The sequence below is a fragment of the Pseudozyma flocculosa genome, assembly GCF_000417875.1.
Source record: "Pseudozyma flocculosa PF-1 unplaced genomic scaffold scaffold00010, whole genome shotgun sequence".
Taxonomy (NCBI): domain Eukaryota; kingdom Fungi; phylum Basidiomycota; class Ustilaginomycetes; order Ustilaginales; family Ustilaginaceae; genus Pseudozyma; species Pseudozyma flocculosa.
The window spans coordinates 658,555-677,500 of NW_006920878.1; the positions used below are offsets into that span (position 1 = coordinate 658,555).

At 64.0% G+C, this 18,946-nt stretch overlaps 5 protein-coding genes across 5 annotated transcripts; 2 read left to right on the forward strand and 3 right to left on the reverse strand.

Moving 5' to 3' along the window:
- Window positions 1-536: 536 nt before the first annotated feature.
- PFL1_03440 (uncharacterized protein) lies at window positions 537-5,436 on the reverse strand (the record flags this gene model as incomplete). The annotated part of the gene is made up of 2 exons (XM_007880957.1): window positions 537-4,603; window positions 4,707-5,436. 2 exons carry the CDS (start codon window positions 5,434-5,436, stop codon window positions 537-539), a joined length of 4,797 nt encoding a protein of 1,598 aa, XP_007879148.1.
- Window positions 5,437-10,388: 4,952 nt separating this feature from the next.
- Window positions 10,389-11,104, forward strand: PFL1_03441 (uncharacterized protein; the record flags this gene model as incomplete). The annotated part of the gene is made up of 2 exons (XM_007880958.1): window positions 10,389-10,471; window positions 10,573-11,104. 2 exons carry the CDS (start codon window positions 10,389-10,391, stop codon window positions 11,102-11,104), a joined length of 615 nt encoding a protein of 204 aa, XP_007879149.1.
- A 309-nt stretch (window positions 11,105-11,413) lies between these two features.
- PFL1_03442 (uncharacterized protein) lies at window positions 11,414-12,779 on the forward strand (the record flags this gene model as incomplete). Its single annotated transcript, XM_007880959.1, has 2 exons — window positions 11,414-12,593; window positions 12,697-12,779. 2 exons carry the CDS (start codon window positions 11,414-11,416, stop codon window positions 12,777-12,779), a joined length of 1,263 nt encoding a protein of 420 aa, XP_007879150.1.
- A 388-nt stretch (window positions 12,780-13,167) lies between these two features.
- Window positions 13,168-15,419, reverse strand: PFL1_03443 (uncharacterized protein; the record flags this gene model as incomplete). Its single annotated transcript, XM_007880960.1, has 3 exons — window positions 13,168-15,147; window positions 15,247-15,267; window positions 15,375-15,419. 3 exons carry the CDS (start codon window positions 15,417-15,419, stop codon window positions 13,168-13,170), a joined length of 2,046 nt encoding a protein of 681 aa, XP_007879151.1.
- Window positions 15,420-16,130: 711 nt separating this feature from the next.
- On the reverse strand, window positions 16,131-18,932 carry PFL1_03444 (uncharacterized protein; the record flags this gene model as incomplete). The annotated part of the gene is made up of 7 exons (XM_007880961.1): window positions 16,131-16,565; window positions 16,698-16,976; window positions 17,120-18,067; window positions 18,180-18,465; window positions 18,564-18,682; window positions 18,760-18,840; window positions 18,930-18,932. 7 exons carry the CDS (start codon window positions 18,930-18,932, stop codon window positions 16,131-16,133), a joined length of 2,151 nt encoding a protein of 716 aa, XP_007879152.1.
- Window positions 18,933-18,946: the final 14 nt, after the last annotated feature.

The window sequence follows — 18,946 nt, forward strand, 5'->3', positions numbered from 1 at the left end:
AAGGGGCCGTGCTCCGCAAGCCGGCGTACCGGTGGAGAGCTGCAGGCACAACATCGAGGTCATGCCAGGATAGAGGAACTGTTCGTTGTGTTTTGGAGAGAGAGGGGAAAAGGGCTGGGCAGGCACGACAATGGGATGCGCGTCGACAGGGGCTCGACGGGGCGAGAGTGAGAAAAGGAGAGAAATGGGGCGTAACCAGATGGGCGGGTGGGGACGAGAAGATTGGCGCGCCGGCCCGGCTAGCGGAATGTCCTGAGTCTGAAGCCGCTGGCGCAGAGAAGGGGCCAGCTGGCCGGCTTTGGGATGCTCAAGCCCGGAACAAATGCTGGAGGTTGCTGGTGCGGTTCTAGTGGCGGGGCTTGGTTAGGCGAAAGGCGATGCAAGGCGGCGAGGAGCGGGGTGGGTTGGATGGTCGGGTGGCCATCAAGGCCAACAGCATGAGGGTTTTGCGGGGGCGTCTACGGTCTTGGTATCCTGGTGGTCGAAAGTCGGGGCGAAAGGGCCGAGGCGAGGCGAGCACTCGGCAAGAGCAACGACTACTTGCCGCCAAAGTAGCCAGGCGGCGGCGCCTGCTTGTCGAGGTTGCTTGTGCTGCTCCCCGCCGACGCCTCGCCGCCGGGCGCCCGCTGCGGCCTGCGTAGGCGCACCTGGCGGGCGGGCCATCCCGCGTAGACCTGGCCGGCCTCGGCAATCTCTCCAGAGGCCACCAGCGTGTGCTCGAGCAGCATCGAGCGGGGCTCCATGTTGGCTCCCGAAAGCAGTCGACTTCCGGTCCGCATCGCGCAGCCATCGCCGATCCGCAGCTTGTTGAGGCTGAACCTGCCCCTCGAGTTGATGTGCGCGACGACCGAGCAGTCGTCGATCGACACATTGTCGCCCATATAGACGAGCTCCGGCTCCGTCAGCTGCAGCGACGGCTTGCCACCCGCCCAGATGGCGCAGTTCTTGCCGATGTGGGCACCGAGCAGCCGGAGGTACCAGACGACGTAGACGCTCGAAGACAGGTTGCCGAGGATGTGGCCGCCGAAACCCTTGCCGAGAAGCTTCTGCAGGCTGAGATGCAGCTGCCAGCGCTGACAGTAGCTGCTCGAGTCCCAGTCGTACCGGCCTTCGCGACGGCGACCGATGACGGCCCACTTGGTGCCGATAACCCAGGCGAAGGCGAGGATCGCCTGAAGGAAGAGGAGCACGATGAAGGCGATGGCGATGAAGGCGTAGATGAGGCCGGGGCGGTACCAGTGGTCGTCGAAGACGATGAGGCCGGCCTTGCTGTACTCGAACTGGGTGCGGAGGAAGTTGAGCAGCAGCACGGTGCCGACGGCTGCCGTGGCCCAGTAGCCGGACGAGAAGATGGTCATGGCCACGTTGATGACGACGAGCATCAGGTACGGGAAGACGAAGAAGTTGGCCTGGCGCTTGTAGAAGGCGCGTCCAAAGGGAGTGATGGTCTCGTCGTCGCCCCCGACGGTGGCGCCCTCCTTGGTCTCCTTGTTGGCCTTGCCGAAGCTGACCGCCTCGCCGTTCTTGGAGCCCATCCAGACCGAGCCCTCCTCGTAGTGCCCGTTCCTGCGCGCGAGAGCGCCGGAGCCCATGACGCACTGCTTGCCGACAGTGGTTCCGGGAAGAAGGACAACGCGATCGGCAATCATGGCGCCTCGGCCGACGCGGACGCGAGCCCAGCCGATGCTGTCCGAGGTGAAGACTTCGGAACGCGATCCGAACACGACGTCGTCGCCGATCTCGAGCAGCTCCGGGTCAGGGCAATAGATGCCCGAGCCAGGCCAGTAGACACGCTTGCCGACGCGGGCGCCCATCGCACGGTAGATGACCGACGTCATCTCGTAGTGGGTGCCGAGGATGGCCAGCGCGCGGCGGATCTGCGGCTGCGACAGCAGCTGCTGGTTGATCCATCGGCGGAAAAGGGCGAACTGGGTGGCGTTACGCATCGACCCTTCGCGGTTGAGGCCGAAGGCTCGCTTGATGACGATGCCGAGCACGAGGTTGATGAGCGGCGGCATGCCGTTCCTTACGATGCGCGCCACGTAGTGCCAGCCGACACGCTTGGGGAATGCGAACCACGCGATGACGCCCTTGACGCTGTCGTGGTGGTTGAACTCGAACGGCTGCGAGAGGAGCATGAAGAGCGACGCGAACCACGGGACGTAGCAGATGAACTTGACGACGAAGACGAGCGGGTAGCCGAAGAAGAAGATGAGCGCCCAGTGAGGCTGCGGCACCGTGGTGCGGTTGAAGGCGGCGTAGGCGTCCGACGAAGGCTCCTCGTGCGACGACGACTGCGGTCCCCAGACGGTGCCGTCGGCCAGGCGGGCGCCGGGCGAGATCTGGGTAAAGGTGTTGACGACACAGTCGCGGCCGACGATGATGGGCTCGAGGCGGAAGTAGCCGTCGCGCTCGACGCAGAAGCCGCGCAGCAGGCACTTGTCGATCCGCGCCCCGTCGTGGATCGTGATGAGGTCGTACTCTGCGATCTTGGCGTGCTGGTCAATCATGACGTCGGAACCGATCGACATGCCCAGCAGGCGGAAGTACATCTTCTGCAGGCCGGGAGTCAGCGCGAACAGGCCCTTGCCGGCCGTCTTGAGAGACTGGTTGACGATCCACCACCGCAGGTGGTAGTTGCACCACATGGGGTACTTGCCCGGGCGGTACCTTCCGATGACGATCCACTTGAAGGCGATGGCGGTGACGGGGCAGATAATCCGGCTGGTGAAGCGGGCGACGGCGATCGAGGCGAGCAGCGCGCCCACCCGCTCCCAGAAGACGTCGCGGATGTAGAAGGCGGAGAAGGCAAGACCGTGAAGGATGACGGTCCACGTCCAGGCCGCCTTGAGCGGGTAGAAGAAGAGGAACGGGACCAGCTGGATCAGCATGACCCAAGGGTGCGTCTGGCTGCGCGGCTTGTAGCCGTGGCTCTGGTAGGCCGGCTCGTCGTCCTCGTCGTAGCGGTGGGCGCCGTAGCCGGGGCCAGAGCCGCCCTTGTCGTCGTAGCCGTCGAACAGTTCGTCGTCCTCGTCGTCATCGTCGGCACCGGCCTCGTCCTCAATCAGGCTGGCGATGCCGGCGATGGTCGAGTTGTTGAAGAGCGTCGAGACCTCGAGCGAGATGCCCGTGTCTTTGCGGATCAGGTGGACCAGCCGGCCCAGCAGCAGACTGTTGCCACCGAGCAGGAAAAAGTCCGACTCGGCCGTGATGGTGCCAGCCTCGGTGTCGAGCAGCTTGGCGATGATGTCACGCACAATGAGGGCGGTGCGCGACATGGCCGACGCGTTCTGTCGACGCACCTCGTCCTCCATCGTCTCGAAATCGATCTGGCCGTTGACCTTGGCCAAGGGCTGTCGGAAGACGTGGAGCGGGTTGGGGACGACGTAGCCGTGCAGCACCTGGGCGAGCGCCCGATCAATGTCGGCCGCGTCGTAGTCGGCGTCCTCCTCTACCTGGATGAAGGCCTCGGGCGAACCATCCCTGCGCTGGCGCACGGCAGCCTCGATGATGCCGGGGATGCGGTAGCACGCGCGCTCAACTGCCTTGACGTCGACCGAGACGAGGCTGCACGGAATCGGCTCCGAGAGCGGCACCTCCTTGCCCGGCGCCTTGGCCTCAAAGTGTCGCTGCAGCGGCGGCACGTCGTCAGAAAGAGGTCCGATGTTGAGACGGGTGCCGAGCTTGATACGCAGCGGCTTGCCCGCCTGGTTCTTGGGCAGGTCGTCCATGTAGACGGCGGCGAACGGCCACTTTGAGGGGTGCAGATGGGACCGGAGCATGTTCTGCAGCTCGGCCAGTCCGATACGCGGCTGGTTGGGGACGGGAACGATGACGACACCGATCGTCTCCTGAAGCACGGTATGCTCGATCGAGAAGGCAAGGCACTGCTTGACGCGTTCCTTGCACGCCTGTGTGATGGCCTCCTCAACCTCAAAGGGCGAGACGACCTCACCACCCTTGTTGATGATCTCCTTGGATCGGCCGGTGATGTAGAGGTAGCCGTCGGCGTCCATGTGGCCCATATCGCCCGAGTCAAACCAGCCCTCGCTGGAAAAGGCAGAGGTGTCGAGCGGCTCAAACGGATCCGTCGACGTCTCGTAGCCAGAAAAGGTCGGCAACCCGCGCACCGACACGGCACCTGTCTGACCGACGGGCAGCTCCCGCTCACGGTTGAAGGGGTCACGGATGGAGAGGTCGGGGCCGCATGCCACGCCCGAGCAACCGGGGCGGTCCAGCTGGTAGTTGGTGGGCGGCGAGGCGATCGGCATGCACTCCGTCATTCCGTACGAAGGCAGGACGGCGCAGCCGCCAAACGTCTCCTTGAGCTGCACGGCCAGCGAGGGGAGCAGACCACCGGCGGCGTTCGCAATCATCTTGATGCTCGTCTCCTTGGTAGCGTCGACGCCTTCCGGCTTCGAGGCCAGGATGGCGTGGTGCATCGTGGGCGCCGCGTAGTACCACGTCGCGCCGAGCTGCTTGGCCAGCGGCCACCAAGCGTTGGCGTCGAAGCCCGCACACATGATGGCACTGCCCGCCGAGAATACAGGCGCCCATAGGTTGCGGACGATTCCTCCGACGTGAAAGAGGGGCATCATGTTCACTGCACGTCGCGAACAGGTAGCGGGGATGGTAAAAGGTGCCGTAGGTTAGCAAGGGCGGCCAGTGGGCTGCGCATTGCGCTTCATCTCGTCGCATCAACTCACTGTTGACGCTCTCCGGCCGGAGGTCCCAACTGTAGACGACACAGCACGTTCCGACGATCATGTGACGGAGCGAGTAGGGGACGACCTTCTTCTTGCCCGAGGTGCCGGAGGTGTGCAGGACCAGACTCTGGTGCTCGAGCCCGTGCGGCGCCGAGGGGCGCCTCCCGGCGGTGGAAACGATGCCGCTCTGTCCGAGCAGGCCCAGGTCGAAAAGACCAGCGGGCCCGGATCCTCGCGGCTCGACAAAGATGATCTCCATGCCCTCCTCGTCGTGTAGTGCCTGAAGGCCGAGCCGGTCGATGGCGTCCCGAGTTGTCACGACGGCCTTGGCGCGCAGCCGGACCGCATCGTCTCGCAGCTCGCCGGCGGTGCAGCTCGCGTTGACGGGCGCGCAAGTGTGGTAGGCAGCCACCGAGAGGAGCGCAAGAGCGTTCTCGGCGCCGGTCGGCAGGGCCATCATGACGCGGTCGTTGGGGCCGAGGGGAGCCTTGCCGGGCGTGATGGGCATCACAAACGAGCTGACAAACCTCTTGATGGTCTTGTGATCGAGCGGGGGCCTCGCCAGATCCGGCGACCACAGGGCCGGATTTGGCGTCGACGGCAGGCAGTCGATGAGGGTGGTGATACGTCCATTGTCGGTGATGTGCTCTGCCAGGTGATCGCCGAGCGACTTTGTCTTGGGTCGCTGCGGCAGGCTATAGAGGAAGCCCAACGGAAAGTCGGAGCTCATGATGGCGGTGACTATGGATGCGGGCTGGACAGTGATGGCGGTCCGAAGAGGGCTTCCGAGGTCGAGAGGACGCTGAGAAAAGGTGTAGCAAGCGACAGCTTGACGCTGCGTCTAGCGCGATCGACCAACTGCCACGGTGAACTGAAGCACAAACTCGAGATGGGTGCCGGTGTCGGATGGGCGATCGTAGCAGGTCGTCGCGGCTGGAAATATGCAGGTTTCCAGGCGAGCCGCAGTCGATCTCGCACAGGTGGACGAAGCGGTGCGGGTGGCGTCAGATGCTTGGCCGTGCTGGGCTAGAGAATGACGGGTTCGACAGGGACGTCCGGCGACCGAAAGGCTTCGCTGTTTGGCCGAGATGTAGAAAGAGCAACAAGGCGGCCGAAGAAGAGGCAAGTCGTTGAACGAATGAGTAGACGACGAGAGCGAGCAGAGGGAAGGATGGCTGTGGTGAGGATGAGAGCGCGGACGAGAAGGCGTCTGGCGCCGTGGGTCGACGATGGCGAGCTGGAGTGCGACACGCCTATGGGCACGGCGTCTGGTGGCGGATCGAGCGGGTGAGGAGCTGCCCTCGACGCAGCAAGCGAGGGGGAAATGGGATGCCGAGCGGATGCAGCGAGCGGGACGGATGGATGTGGATGGTGACGAGAAGATGGACAACGACGACGAAGGGCAGAGGTGTAGGAGGAGGCGGGCGCGCAGGCTGCGGTGGTCAAACCGAACCCGCTGGGCAGGGAGGTTGGGTCGCTGCTGTTCGGAACGCTACGCTTGCTGAGGCGGAGATGGCAGGGAGGGCGCAGATCGACGGGGGGAGGAGAGGCGAGCCAGGTCTCGATGAGAGGCGTAAGGGCAGCAAGCGGCACAACAGGCAGCAGAGCAACAGCAGGGGCAGCAGCAGGCGATTCTGCAGCAGGGGCAAGGGGGGATGGCAAGCCAGCAGCAGCAGCAGCAGCAGCAGCAGGCAGACTACTCGAGACTAGGCCGGGCAGGCAGGGCAATCGCGCGGTGAGGGGCAGCCAGGCTAACCAGCCAGCTGGCTTGGCTGGCTGGTTGGCTGGTTGGCTGGCCAGCAGGGGGCCAGGCTAGGGGCACCACGTACGGTCGTTGTGGTTTGAACTGGGCCCCCTCGCCTCGCCTCGCCTCGCCTCGGCGACGGAATTCCAAGCCTCAGCCCAAGAGGCAGGCAGGCCCGGCCCCCTCTGCGCCTGCTCTGCACATCAGCCTCCAGCGGCGTTGACCCACACGCAAAATCCACGCGCTCGCCCGCCCGCACCGCCCCGCCCCGCCCCGCCCAGGCTGGTTTGGCACACCTCACAACAGGGCCGCGCCGAGAAAAGAAAAAACCCGCGCGCGCTCGACCGCACGCACGCATCGACCGCCCCCGCCTGCCTCGGACCGACAACTCGACGCCGACGGCACGCAGCCCGCCGCCAGCCAGCCAGCCAGGCAGCCAGGCGCCGCCGAGGGATGGGAGCGTGGGTCCGTCTGCGCCCTTGATGCGAACCGAGGGGCGGTCGACAGGCAACAAGCAAGCAAGAGGCGGCCCATCGGATCGAGCCAGCCAGCAAGATGCGGGAAGACCTCGCGGGCGGCGGGCGGCGGGCGGCGGCGGCCACAATCCGGCCGTCGGTCGCTGTCCTCGACCCTACCCTGCCCGCTCGTCCTTGCCACCAGTCTACGGCCACCATCGCAACCGGGCTCCACCTCTCTGTACAACGTCTGTACAAGAGCGAGATATCGTTGACGGCGCTCGCCACCACATTTGTCCCCTTCAGAAGCGGCAGCCGATGTCTCCTGCCCCCTCATTTGAAGGGCTGTCCCGCCGCTTTTTGGCCTTCCGTTGGGCCGTCGGACGTACTGTACAGTAAGTTACGGGCCAGAGTACCGTAGCTTGGCTGCACTGCGCTGCGACTCGGCGATGCTGCTGCTGTTGCTGCATGTGTGGGTCCGCGCACGCCTCTCATCTACCGAACGCCTGCCTGCTTAGCTGGCTTGCGTGCGGGCTCGCCGGCCAAGCCCCCTACTCTGCTCTGGCCTGCCTCTTCTCTAGCTTAGCTTGTTCTAGCGCGGCCTGGACAGCGGTATCCTCGGCCATCCTAGCCTAGCTAGCCTTCCTGTTTGCCAGGCGCCGGCGTCTTCCCACCTTTTTCCGCGCGAGGCCGAGATGAAAGACCACCTGGGAGACTTCGCGCGTTGTCGACGCCCTCGAGCCGGCCTGTCTACTTCTCTGTGCTTCGATGCTCGTTTCGCCTGGCTGCTTGCCAAGAAGGCGCGGGACGTTTTATCGTTGCTGATGATGGCCGGGAGGAAAAGCCGTCGCTGCTCGAAAGGCTTGCCAACCTCCGAGGGCGGAGCGTCCCGCGTTCGGGCCGACTGGTTTGACACCGCTCGACCTGCTGCACTCAAGACTGCCAGCGGCGAGGCCCCGATGATCATTCGGCCAGGTTGATCGCGACTGTGCTACCGGTAGCTCGGTAAGGCCTCAGCCACATCCATCTCTCGCTCGTCGCCGAAGAAGAGGCGTCGAGGTGGGCACAGTACGTCGCGTGCACTTACCCAGACACCCTAGGGGATGTCGCCGAGAATCTTGGTTCGTTGGTGGGACGGTCAGTCGGCCAGTCGGGGCGGCGCCCGGCGTCGGCGCCATCGTCATCCTGGCCTGGACCGGTGGTGCCTTACTTCGAGCAAGCTGACCGGCCGCGCAGCCTCATCAGAAGAGGTAGAGTATGGTGTAGAATCTTGCGTGCCGGCGTGACCGTCACCGGCAGTCTTCATGCTTTTCGCAAGAGGGCGAGCTGCCTGCCAGCGAGCAGGTGATGGTGACGAGGAGATCTGCTCCGGACCATACCTGTATTGGAGCTGCCACGGCCGAGACCTGCCAGCCTCGTGTCGATCGCCCACGCTCAGAAACCGACAGCCATCGATCGGACCCTGGGCGACAGCTCGCAGATCGACGCAGGTGGCGGTCCAATGGCAAGCGGGCGGAAAAGCGCAAACAGCATGTGTGCCATCTGACATGCGGCAGCGATGGGCTCTCCTGCCTGCTCTTCAGCCGTATCACCGCCCGGCCGATCAGTGCCCATCGACAAACCAGGGGGGAGGACAATGGCGACGGAAAGGTCCAACAGCCAGCAAGCTCGACCCTGCCTTCCGCTCCACAAGCGGCCGGCGGTCTCTTTGCTTGTTTGGCCTTTGACTCGCAGGCATGGGCAGGCGTCGTCGTCGCTTTTTGTTACGCTTCGGCAGAACGGAAGAGGGCGAAACAGCAGCTGGCCCTGCTGTGGGGCCTTTACGTTTGGTGTCGATCTAAAGGCCGAGCGACGCAAGACAGGGGGCGTGGGTCTTGTCTTGGAGGCTGAGGAGTTTTATTCGTGGAAACAGCGCAGCGCGCTACCGCGGCGATGCCCGCTCCTCGAGCTCGTACGCACAGGTAGGCAGGTGTGTACTGCCGCCCCTCTCTCTCTTTCGTGGCACGCGAGCTAAAGGCGCACCCGACGTCGACATTGGCATCGCGGTGCTGTGTAGTCACACGCTATCAACCTGGCCGGTAACTAGCTCTCAGCATCGACGAACGAGCCAGCCTTTCATGGTCGGCGCGTCCCAGATTCTCGGTACGGTCAGGAAAACCTCAGCTTGCCTGGCCGCGCTACCTTGAGGGCAGCAGACGCCGTCGCTCGCCGCCACCGTACCCTTCACAGGTCATGCTCCCTTGGCATGCCGTCTGATCCAACAAGTCCCGCTCGTGATCTCTCGGCACGATTCGCGCAGGCGAGTTTACAGAGTGCGGGCGCAACCGCCTTGGTCACCTCCTCGCGACCTTTGCCGGATCCATGACAAGCCAAAGAGCCGTGCCGCGACGGAGACGCACTCTCGCACCTCTGCGGTGCATCGCACAAGGTCGGGATGGGTCAGGCCTGGCAGGCCTGGCCAGGTCAGAGCAGGCCGCACTCGCTACCGTATCCGCGCTGTGGTACCGGTAGCTCGTCGCTCCGCCTGGCCATTGACGGGTCCGTTACTCTGTGTATTCTTGGCTCTTGCCCGACCAGCTTCATTCATCCTGCTGCTCGTGCCAGCATCGTCGACCTTAGGCAGGCTTCAACACCCGATCCTCGTGTTTTTCTTCCGCGGCTCTGCCCATCTGTGAGCCTCTAGGGTAAGGCGCCCGTCGTCTGCGATAACGCTCGCCAGCAAGAGCGCCTATTCTAAGAACCTCGGACTGCGCCTACCAGCAGTATACGAATGTCTTGGCGCATCGCGACCAGGGCGCACGGCGCCTCGAGTCGGGAAGGTTCCGAGGCAGGCAGGGCGGCGGCGCCAAGCAAACGTCGCCTACTTCTCTTCGAAGCGTCACAGCGTGGTGAGGCGCCTGCGGAAAAGATCTCGTAAATCCAGACGGAAATAAGCCAACGCCGCACCCTCCGCCGTCGCGATGACAGGCGCTCCGAGCCGGACTCTCCTTCCACTCCTTCCTCTTCGCACGGTTCCGTTACGGCAGACGTTGGTATCGCAGACCTGCGTGTCCGCCAGCCCGCAAGTCAACCGCCGCATGCTCTTCAAAGGTGTGCAAGAAGCAATCCCCGCGTGCGTTGAAAAAAAAGCAAAAGAGTAGCTTCGGTCGGTCTCGATCCGACGACCTTTGGGTAACCCACATCGCTTCGAAGTGGAAAGGTGATATGAGCCCAACGCGCTAGTCCGACTGCGCCACAAAGCTCCTTGATGACTGCAGAGCCGACTTTTATTTAAATATACGCTTTCAGTATTTCGCCTATTGGCCTCTTGATTTCCTTCACAGCTGCCGCCGGCTGCCGGCCCAAGGCCAATGACCGGTCCGTGCCAACCAGGTCCCCCTCACCTTCACCCTCGACCCCAATCCTCCTTCGCTCGTCTCAAGTGACCATCCCATCGAGGACAGCTCCCTACCGCCGCTGCCGCTATCCTCCGCCACCACGACAATGACTGCTTCGGACCGCGATCCCCGTCTTGGACCATGGGCGTTTGAGATGGACATCCCGACGCGGTGGCTGGACAACGACCAGTGAGTGCGAGTAGTTCGAAGCGAAGGCGCCTCTCAACCGACACTGCCGTGACTTGACGAGCGTCGCTAATGCTGGCCTTTGTTGGACGCACGCGTTACAGGTACGGCCACCTCAACAACAGCGCCTACTACCTGATCGCGGACAGCATCGTCAACACCTACCTAATCACGCACTGCGGCATCGAGCCGTTCCAGCACTCGCCACCCCCGGCGTCCTCTGGCGCAGCTTCGTCGAGCGGCGGGGCATCGTCGGCGGACGTCATCGGGCTGGTGATTTCGAGCTCTGCCAACTACTATGCGCCCACGTCGTTTCCCTCGAACCTCCGGGTCAAGCTGAGGGCGGTGCACCTGGGTCGCAGCTCGGTGCGGTACGAGGTCGGGGTCTTTGAACAGCCTCTCAAGTCGATGCTGTTGAGCACCGCTACCGGGAGCAAGGACGCATCACTGACGGTGCAGAGGGCGGAGGAAGTCGGTGGAGACAAGGGTGGGACCAAGGCGGCGGTCGTGACGCAGGCGACTCACGTCTTTGTCGACCGAGCGTCGCGGCGGCCTGTCAAGGCGATGCCGGACCAGCTGAGGAGAGGGCTCGAGAGACTGGTGGTGGGTGCGCCATCTCCGGCTGCGAAGCTTTGAACGTTGGTCAGTTGCCGTAGAAGGCTGAGAATGAACGGCAGAGGAGAGAGAGAGAGAGACAGAGACAGAGAGGGGCGGGTGCACATCCTCGAGGAACGAGGAGCGGGACAGCACCGGACGCGGCGCCTGCTTAGTCAGCATTGAAAAAACCAGGCCCCGGCGAGGAGGAGCAGCCCACGCCGCCTTCTTCCGACTGGCTCTCCCTCTCGACCAACGCCCTCCTTCCCCATCCCCCTCTCGCCAATCCCCCCCTCTCGCGCTTCCCATCATCCGTTTGTGCCCCTAGCCGCCCCCTCACCTCGCTCGAACATGGCAGCGCTCTTCCCGGCTTCGTGCCGCTCCACGCCGCTCCTGGTTGCCACCGCACGACTGCAGCTCAGCTCCGCCTCGACCTCGACCGCCGCCCGCACCTTTACCACCTCGCAGCCCAGCTTCAAGAAGTCCAACCGCGCCCGCGGCGCATCCCGCAAGTCGCCCCGCAACCTCGCCATCCTCGCTTCCCTCTCGCCTCGCATCGCCACCGCCGCCCAGGCGTCCTCGGCCAAGTCAAAGAAGGCGGCGAACCCGCTCGAGCCAAAGGAGGGCGAGACGCTCCTCACCCTCGAGCAGGCCTGCGAGCAGCTCTCGGCAAAGGAGGGCAAGAAGCGGCCCCTCAACGCCTACGAGCTCCACATCGTCACCACCGTATCCACCCACCAGACCAACGCTCTCCGCGGTCGCATCTCGTTCCCGCGCGACCCGCGCAACAAGCAGGAGAAGCTCCTCATCTTTGCCGAAGAGGGGTCAGAGGCCAACGAGTCGGTCAAGAAGATCCTCGCAGAGGAAAAAGCTCGCCTAGGCATCCCTGCTTCCGCTGTTGCTGCTGCGCCCGCCATCGAGCCGACGCCCGAGCCGACGCCAGCGGTGGCCGAGGCATCTGGCGAAGCGGCGACAGAGGCCTCTTCGAGCAGCAGCGACAGCACCAGCACCAGCACCAGCAGCAGCACCAGCAGCGAGGCGACGGCGTCCGAGTCGGCAGCACAAAGCAAGGTCAGCGTCTATGAGCCTTCCATCATCCTCGGCGGCTCGGAGCTCATCTCGTCGGTGCTCAACAACCGCGTCAGCGGCTTCACAAAGGTGCTCTGCACCCAGTCGCTCCTCGGCGAGGTCTCCAAGTCGCTCGCCCGTTCGCTCGGACCCAAGGGCCTGATGCCCAACCCGCGTCGAGGTACCGTGGTGCCGTCGGACGACGCCAACAAGATCCTCAACGCCATCAAGGAGGCGAGGGGCGCAACCGACTGGAGGAGCGACAAGATTGGCGTCGTACGAGGAGCCGTTGGGCGGCTCAACTTTGACAAGGGAGAGGTCAGGAAGAATGTCGTGACGCTCCTCGACGCCATCCTCGAGAAGGTGCCGACGCTGGGCAATCAGGCCGGCGCCAACCAGGTCGCTGGACAGGCCAAGGAGTACGTCGAGAGGCCGCAGAGGACGCCGGGAGAGCTCAAGCGAGGTAAGTCGTCGTCGTCACCTAGTGCCAGTCCCTTGCCTCTGTTCCTCCTCTGCACGACGAATGCTGACCCCGCCCGCTCGCCTCAATATGACCACGACGACAGCTGCGGGGATGATCAAGCAGATCCACATCAGCTCGACGCAAGGCCCGGCATACAAGCTCGACCTTCGCGACATTCTCGCATGAGCCGCCCCCGCCGTCGCCAGGCTGTGCTGCTTGCGCGCTCAGCCCGGTCGCCTTTTCGCCGAATGTCACCCGATCGTCCGCCCCTTTGAATCAGCGGCGTGAATGAGCGTGCCGGCGTCGATGGCAAGAATTTGCGAGAGAGGGTAAGGCGAGAAGCTTTCGAGATTTCAACGAGCGAGATAGAGGGTGGAGAAGAGCGCAACGGCGACAGGGAGCGTGGTGACCGAGAGATAGGCATGTGGTCGTACGAGCGAAAAGCGAGGCAGAGAGAGGAGAGGTCGAGAACGACCCGCAGAGCGGAGGCATCGGTACGCCATCACGATCTTCACGGCGAAGAGCGGGCCGACTCTGCTGCCGCTGGGATCGGCGCGGAGGGGAGGGCGTCGTCTCACATCGGCAGAGGCTTGGTCAAACGGCCGTACTTGTCGATCGACAGGCCCATGCCATCGAGGCGGGCCTTGACGTTTTCGGCACCGGGGCCGTCGAACCGCTTGCCCGTCCCGAAAAAGTTGGAGGGCAGGCGGTGGTAGCGGATTCCAGAGAAGAGGATGAGGCCTCCTCCGAGCCCGTACTTGAAGCCCTTGGACGCGAATATAGGGTTGTTCATGACGCCGGCAGGGATCGCGTTGAGCATGCCGCGCTTGACCAGGCTCGGCCGCTGATCCGAGGACGAAGAGGCGAGGCTGATGGACGCATCGCCGTCGTCGGCACGGTCCGGTGCAAACGTCGGCGAGCTTTGCGCGAACTTGTCGGGCCCGCCGAAGATGTGCAGGGGCGTAACCTCGTCGTCGAACCACCTCGGGTCGTCGAGATCGTGCAGTCCGGCGGGTCGGGCGTCGTGGTGGTGCTCGCGCTCCGAGTCATGCTCGTCGATGCGGTGCGGTTTGACAAGCACGAGGTCCGAGACCGAGGCGTCTACCGAACGAGCTTGGGCGTTCTTCTTGCACCCGTGTTCCCTCTTGACGATGGTCTGGCCTCCGTTTGCGGGCGAGGCGGAACGTTCGACCTTGTCCTGCGGCTCGGGAGTGGCGTCCGGGACGTCGCGAGCACGTAGTCCGACCATCGAGCCAGGCACGATGCTGCCCGGAACTTGGTTTGAAAGGCTGCCCTGAGGATAGCTCGACACGGGGCCGCCTAGCAGTGGTCCAGCTGTGCCCATTGCACCAGAGGGGGTCGACGGCAGCTTCGTGCCAGGAAGCATCACGGGCTGGGCGCTCGCATAGGTAAAGCCGGAGGGATCGGCGAGGCGGGCGCTGCTGCCCTTCTTATCCCTATCCTCCAGCTCCTTGTCGAGTCTCTCGGTTTCGGCGTCAAGCTTCTTCTGCTCGCGGTGACTGTGCACCAGGATCGGGACGCCAACCGAGAGGACGCTGCCCACACCAGCCGCAGCGCCCAGCCCGGCCACGACTTTCGGCCTCTTGTACCAGGGCAGGCTCTTGGCGTCGACGATGGCCGGTCCAGCAGCTCCGCTCTCGATCCTGGATGCGCTCCTGGAAAGGGTGCCGGCCGCTCCAGACTCGACGGCGGCGGTGGAGGAGGAGGAGGAGCGACCAAACGGCCACAGCTTGCTTCCAAACGCCTTGACCGTGGAGCCGAACGACGAGAGGGCTCTGGAAGCAGCGCCAGAGGGAGCCTGGCGCTTGGTGAGCATGTTGTGGTCGTCCTTCTTGCCGCTTGCACCTTCCGGGCTCGATTTGGTCTTGTCGCTGCCCGACTGCTCGTGATCCGACTTGGCCGCATCGCCACCTTCCGTGGGCAGAGGTGTCTTCACACCGGCGTCTGCGGACGGGTCCTCATCGGGCCAGGTCAGGTTGTTGGGGTAGCTCCTGAACGTATGGATCTTGTCGTGCTGGTCCTTGTCCTTGCCACCGTCCTCGGACTCGTCCTTGGGACCCTTGCCCAGGTCGCCCTTGGTCTCACCGGGGACAAAGCGCGGCGCCGACTCCTCCTTGGCCGGGCCGCCGTGCGCGTCGACCTCGTCGGACTTCTTGTCCTTCCTCTTGTTCTTGTGAAGATGCTGCTCGACGAGGTAGGCCGAAGTGAAGGCGCTGGCGCCAACGGGCACGCCCAGGGCCGCTCCGATCGCGGCCTTCCGCGTCTTTGATAGGCCGCGCCACCAGTCTCGAAGGCCCTTGCTCTCGGTGGCCTCTAGGTGCTCGGGCGTGTCGGAACGAAGGGTGGTCTCGAGCAGCCTCTGCTGCTTGATCTCTTTCGGGTTCTTGCCACGGCTGAAGGTCTCGAGGGCGTCCAGGATGGACTCGGGGCTGGATGTGGCCCGATGCTCGCCTGGAGTCGTCAGAGCGTGCAGCTCTGACTTGGGCAGGGCGTTTTCGATACTGCGTCCCGTCACCGTGACGACCTCTGGAGCCTGCAGGTTATAAAGTGACGGGCGTGAGAGATTTCACAGCATGTCAGCACCCGTGAAAGCACCGCGGTCTGAATCGAGGGAGGCAGAGGAGATACTTGCCTTGCTCTCGCCGAGACCGAGCTAAGTGTTGTAGTGCCGTGTGGTCGAGGAGGACGATAGCAGGGGATCGGACCGGTCCGGATCAGTCGCTACTCTCATTGCACGCCGCCAGCTCACTTGCAGCTCACCAGGCTCTTTAGCATCTCAAATGCGCGCTTGTCGATGTGCCGCATTGGCTTCGCTTCTGCTGGACGACGAGCATCTCCAGGCTGAGCAGCAGTGGCAGCAGCAGGAGCAGCAGCAGCAGCATCAAAGCGGTGTTGGGTGTCGTCTGCGGACCAAGTCTCGCCTTGAACCGCTCGAGCCGCCCATGGCTCGACAGGAACAGGAGCGGTGGCGACAAACTCGCCGACGACGACCAGGAGCAGGGGCAGGAAGGTGCACCGCATCTCGGGTCAAGGGCGACGTCGAGTCGCTGGGCAGAGAGGGCGGAGGAGGAATGAAGGCGAGGTGCGCGGTACGCGAAAGGGAGAAGGAAGGTGGGAAAGGCAAGGTCGATAGACGAGAAGGGAGAGGGGATGGCGTCCGCACGAGGCAGGCCTCGGCCCTCTTAAGTACACATCGCCACGTCGGCTGTCACAATTGCGGCCGACGACTTCATTTCCTCACTCTGACCTGGCTCTGCAGTCGGATAGCCCACCTGCTCTCTTCTTCCTGTCCATCCGTGGTGGGGAGGGGGAGGCGCTTCATCTGCAGCGGGGCTGGCTTGCTGCGCGGGGCGAGGGTCTCGAGTGGCACATCAACCAAGGCTTATTTTTGTCTCCGTCTTTGTGGGTCAACGCAGCCTTGGCTCGACGAGCAGCCACCATCCAAACGTTCACAGCGCCGAATTTTTGCCAGCGAGAGCTTGTGTGGGACTATCGCTGGCATCCGTACATGTGAGTCTACATGGGCAGGCCGCAGACCTCGCAGTCGGACGAGCCGGGCGGGTTGTGGAAGGTGCAGTGCGGGCACACCTTTGCGTCGGTCGGGGCGTCGGCCTCCGCCCCGCCGGAAACGGCCCCGCCCTGCCTCGACGAGGTTCCTGTGAGTTGGACCGAGTCATCGGCGTCGTCGTCGTCGTCGACAAAGGCGTCATCGGCGTCCTCGAAGGCCATGTCGTCATCCGACTCCCCGCCATCGTAGGTAAAGTTGTGCTCCGCCTCCTTCTGTCCCGCCGCCTCCTGCCCGCCGCTGTGGTTGTTGGACGATGCCGCGCTCGGGGCGTGCTCGCGCGCGATGGCCGCCAGCGTCTGCCACCCGGGCCGGAGCAAGAGCGCATCCAGAGCAGCACCAGAGTCGTGGGTGATCGCGACACGGCATAGAGCAGCCATGTCGTCCTGCGAATCCAGGAGCATAGTGGGAAAGAGACAGCGAGCCAGGCGGAAACGCGTCAGTAGCGGCTACATGGGCGCCCCGCCACGACGGTCTAGCGGCGGCTGCCCGCCTTGGACGTTCATCTGTCGACTCACCTGATCCAAGAGGCCGGACGTGTCGAGGAAGGCAAGCAGGTGCCAGTCGCTCAGCGTGCCCACCAGCTTCTCGCGGACCTGGTTGTCGTCGGCCCGCGACTTGCCCTTGGTGTCCTCGGAACCGCCGCCGACGGGAAGGAGCTCGCGCTGACCCACGACCTTGCCGATCTCGGTGAGGGCGACAGTGAGATCTTGGTCGTGCAGGCCTGGCCGGTTTTCAATAGGAAAGGCCGACGAGAGGAACGTCGGGCTGGGCGAGTTGGGAAAGCCGTGCGTGACCTGCGATGCCCGAAATACAAGGATTAAGGAAGCAGCGGAAGTGTGCCGTTGGCATGCATTAGCCGATCCGCGCTCGTCACACTCGTGTTCAGACGGAGCGGTCCGATGACAGCAGGGCAGAAATCGGGCCGTCGGCGACTCACATTGACGATGAGGTACTCGACAGGGAACGTGGGCTTGGCAGTCTCCTTGACGTCGATCTTGTACTCGTTGGTATACCGGTAAAAGACCTCGGGTACGTAGAGAGCGTCGCCGCTGGGCTTGACCCGGATAATGTTGGGGTTGACGCTGGCCTCAATCATGTCGGCCTGGACCATGCCCATGGCCTGCTCGCTGACCTGGTAGGACGAGACGTCGATGCCGCCGTCTTCGGTGCCGCTCAGCACGCAGGTGACAAACTTGGAGTTGAAGCGGCCGCTCGAGCTAAAGCGGCTCGGGTTCGGGTTGCCGAGCTGGAGCTGGGCGGCAAAGAGGGTCTCGCAGCCGGAGAGGAAGAAGCTGTCCTTGTGGCGCTTGCAGGCGACCATGCCGGCCTTGGACGGGTCCTGGTGGGTCGGGTCGGCAGGGCTGAGGTCCGAGTAGATCATGCCGACGAACTCGAGGCCACAGGCACGCGCCAGCTTCTCGACTCGCGCCTGGTCCTCCCAAGGCACGCCGAGCGTGAGGCCGTCGAGCTCGCCCTCCTGCGGTGGCTCGTGGATGGCCTCGACCACAGCCTTGATGCCCATCGGCACGTCGGGGTAGGCCTCGTACCGGCCGAGGAGGAAACCGAAGCGTTGGCTCGCCGTGCTGCGCCAGAAGGCGAGGATCTTTTCAATCAGGTCCGGGTGCGCAAACTCGACGTGGTCGACCATGCGGTAGGGTTGCCTCTGCAGCGTGATGGCCGAGGGCTGACACTTTGTGCAGATGCCGGCGGGCCAGCTCGGGTGCTGCCCTGACGGGCAGGGCACCTTGACGCGGTAGTCGGCCTCCTCGAGGGGCGGGATGTACGATTGCGACGGCTTGTTGAGGGCAATGTCCTGCTTGCGGAGATAGGCGTGGAACGAGAGGTGCTTGATGCTGTGCTCCGCCTGGTAGTTGGAGTCGTACGGCTGCGGCGAGAGCGAGGGCGAGTAGGTGGTCCGAGGCGGAACAACGTTGGCAGAACGGTCAGCTCACCTGCGTGAAGAGACGGCCACCCATATCGCATCGAGCCCTGCTCACCTCGAGCGGCATGCAGTAATCGCACATGCCCTTGGGCCCGTGCCGGCAAAACTGGGCGTCCTTGGGCCGAGGGATCTTGCCCTCTTGCGCCTCCCAGTAGGTGTCGACCTTGTGCTCAACGGCCGTCTCCCAGGGCTTCTTGGCCTTCGCTTCGGCGGCGCTGCCATTCGAAGATGGGCCGGCTGCGCTTGACGACTCTGCGGTGGCGGCAGGTGCAGCGCTGCCGGCTGCAGTAGACGACGAAGCCGAAGCTTCCTGGTAGGCGGCGTACAGAAGGTGACCGTGGCTGCGATGAAGGCGGTTGACGTGGTTTCTGGCTTCAGGCTGAAGTTCTCTAGTTCGCACGGCTGGCTTTCCGAACGAGGATTGAGTGCTTCAACTTACGAGATGCCGAGCTCACCCAACGTAGTGCCGCGGAGGTCATTGGCAGGAAACTCTCCGCCGCGCGGTTGGTTGGAAAAGGTCAGAGAGCTGGGGTCTGCATTGATGGTCGTCTCGAGAACCTGCGGAGACGAGAAAGGCGGGGTCAGCGAAGGCGGCTGCGCAGAGCTGGGGAGCGGAGCAGGTTGCCTTTGCTCACCTTGTCTACGAGCTTGGCCGCATCGTCGGTCGGCTCGAGCGGGAAACGGAAGATGCCATCCTTGGAGCGGACGCGGACGAGCTGATATGCCGGACGGTCGAGGATGCGCAGGGCTCCGGTGGGGTCAGCATGTAGTCGTGCAGAGGCGGCACGGCGGGCCGGTTGCTCACCATGTTTGCTGTCTTGC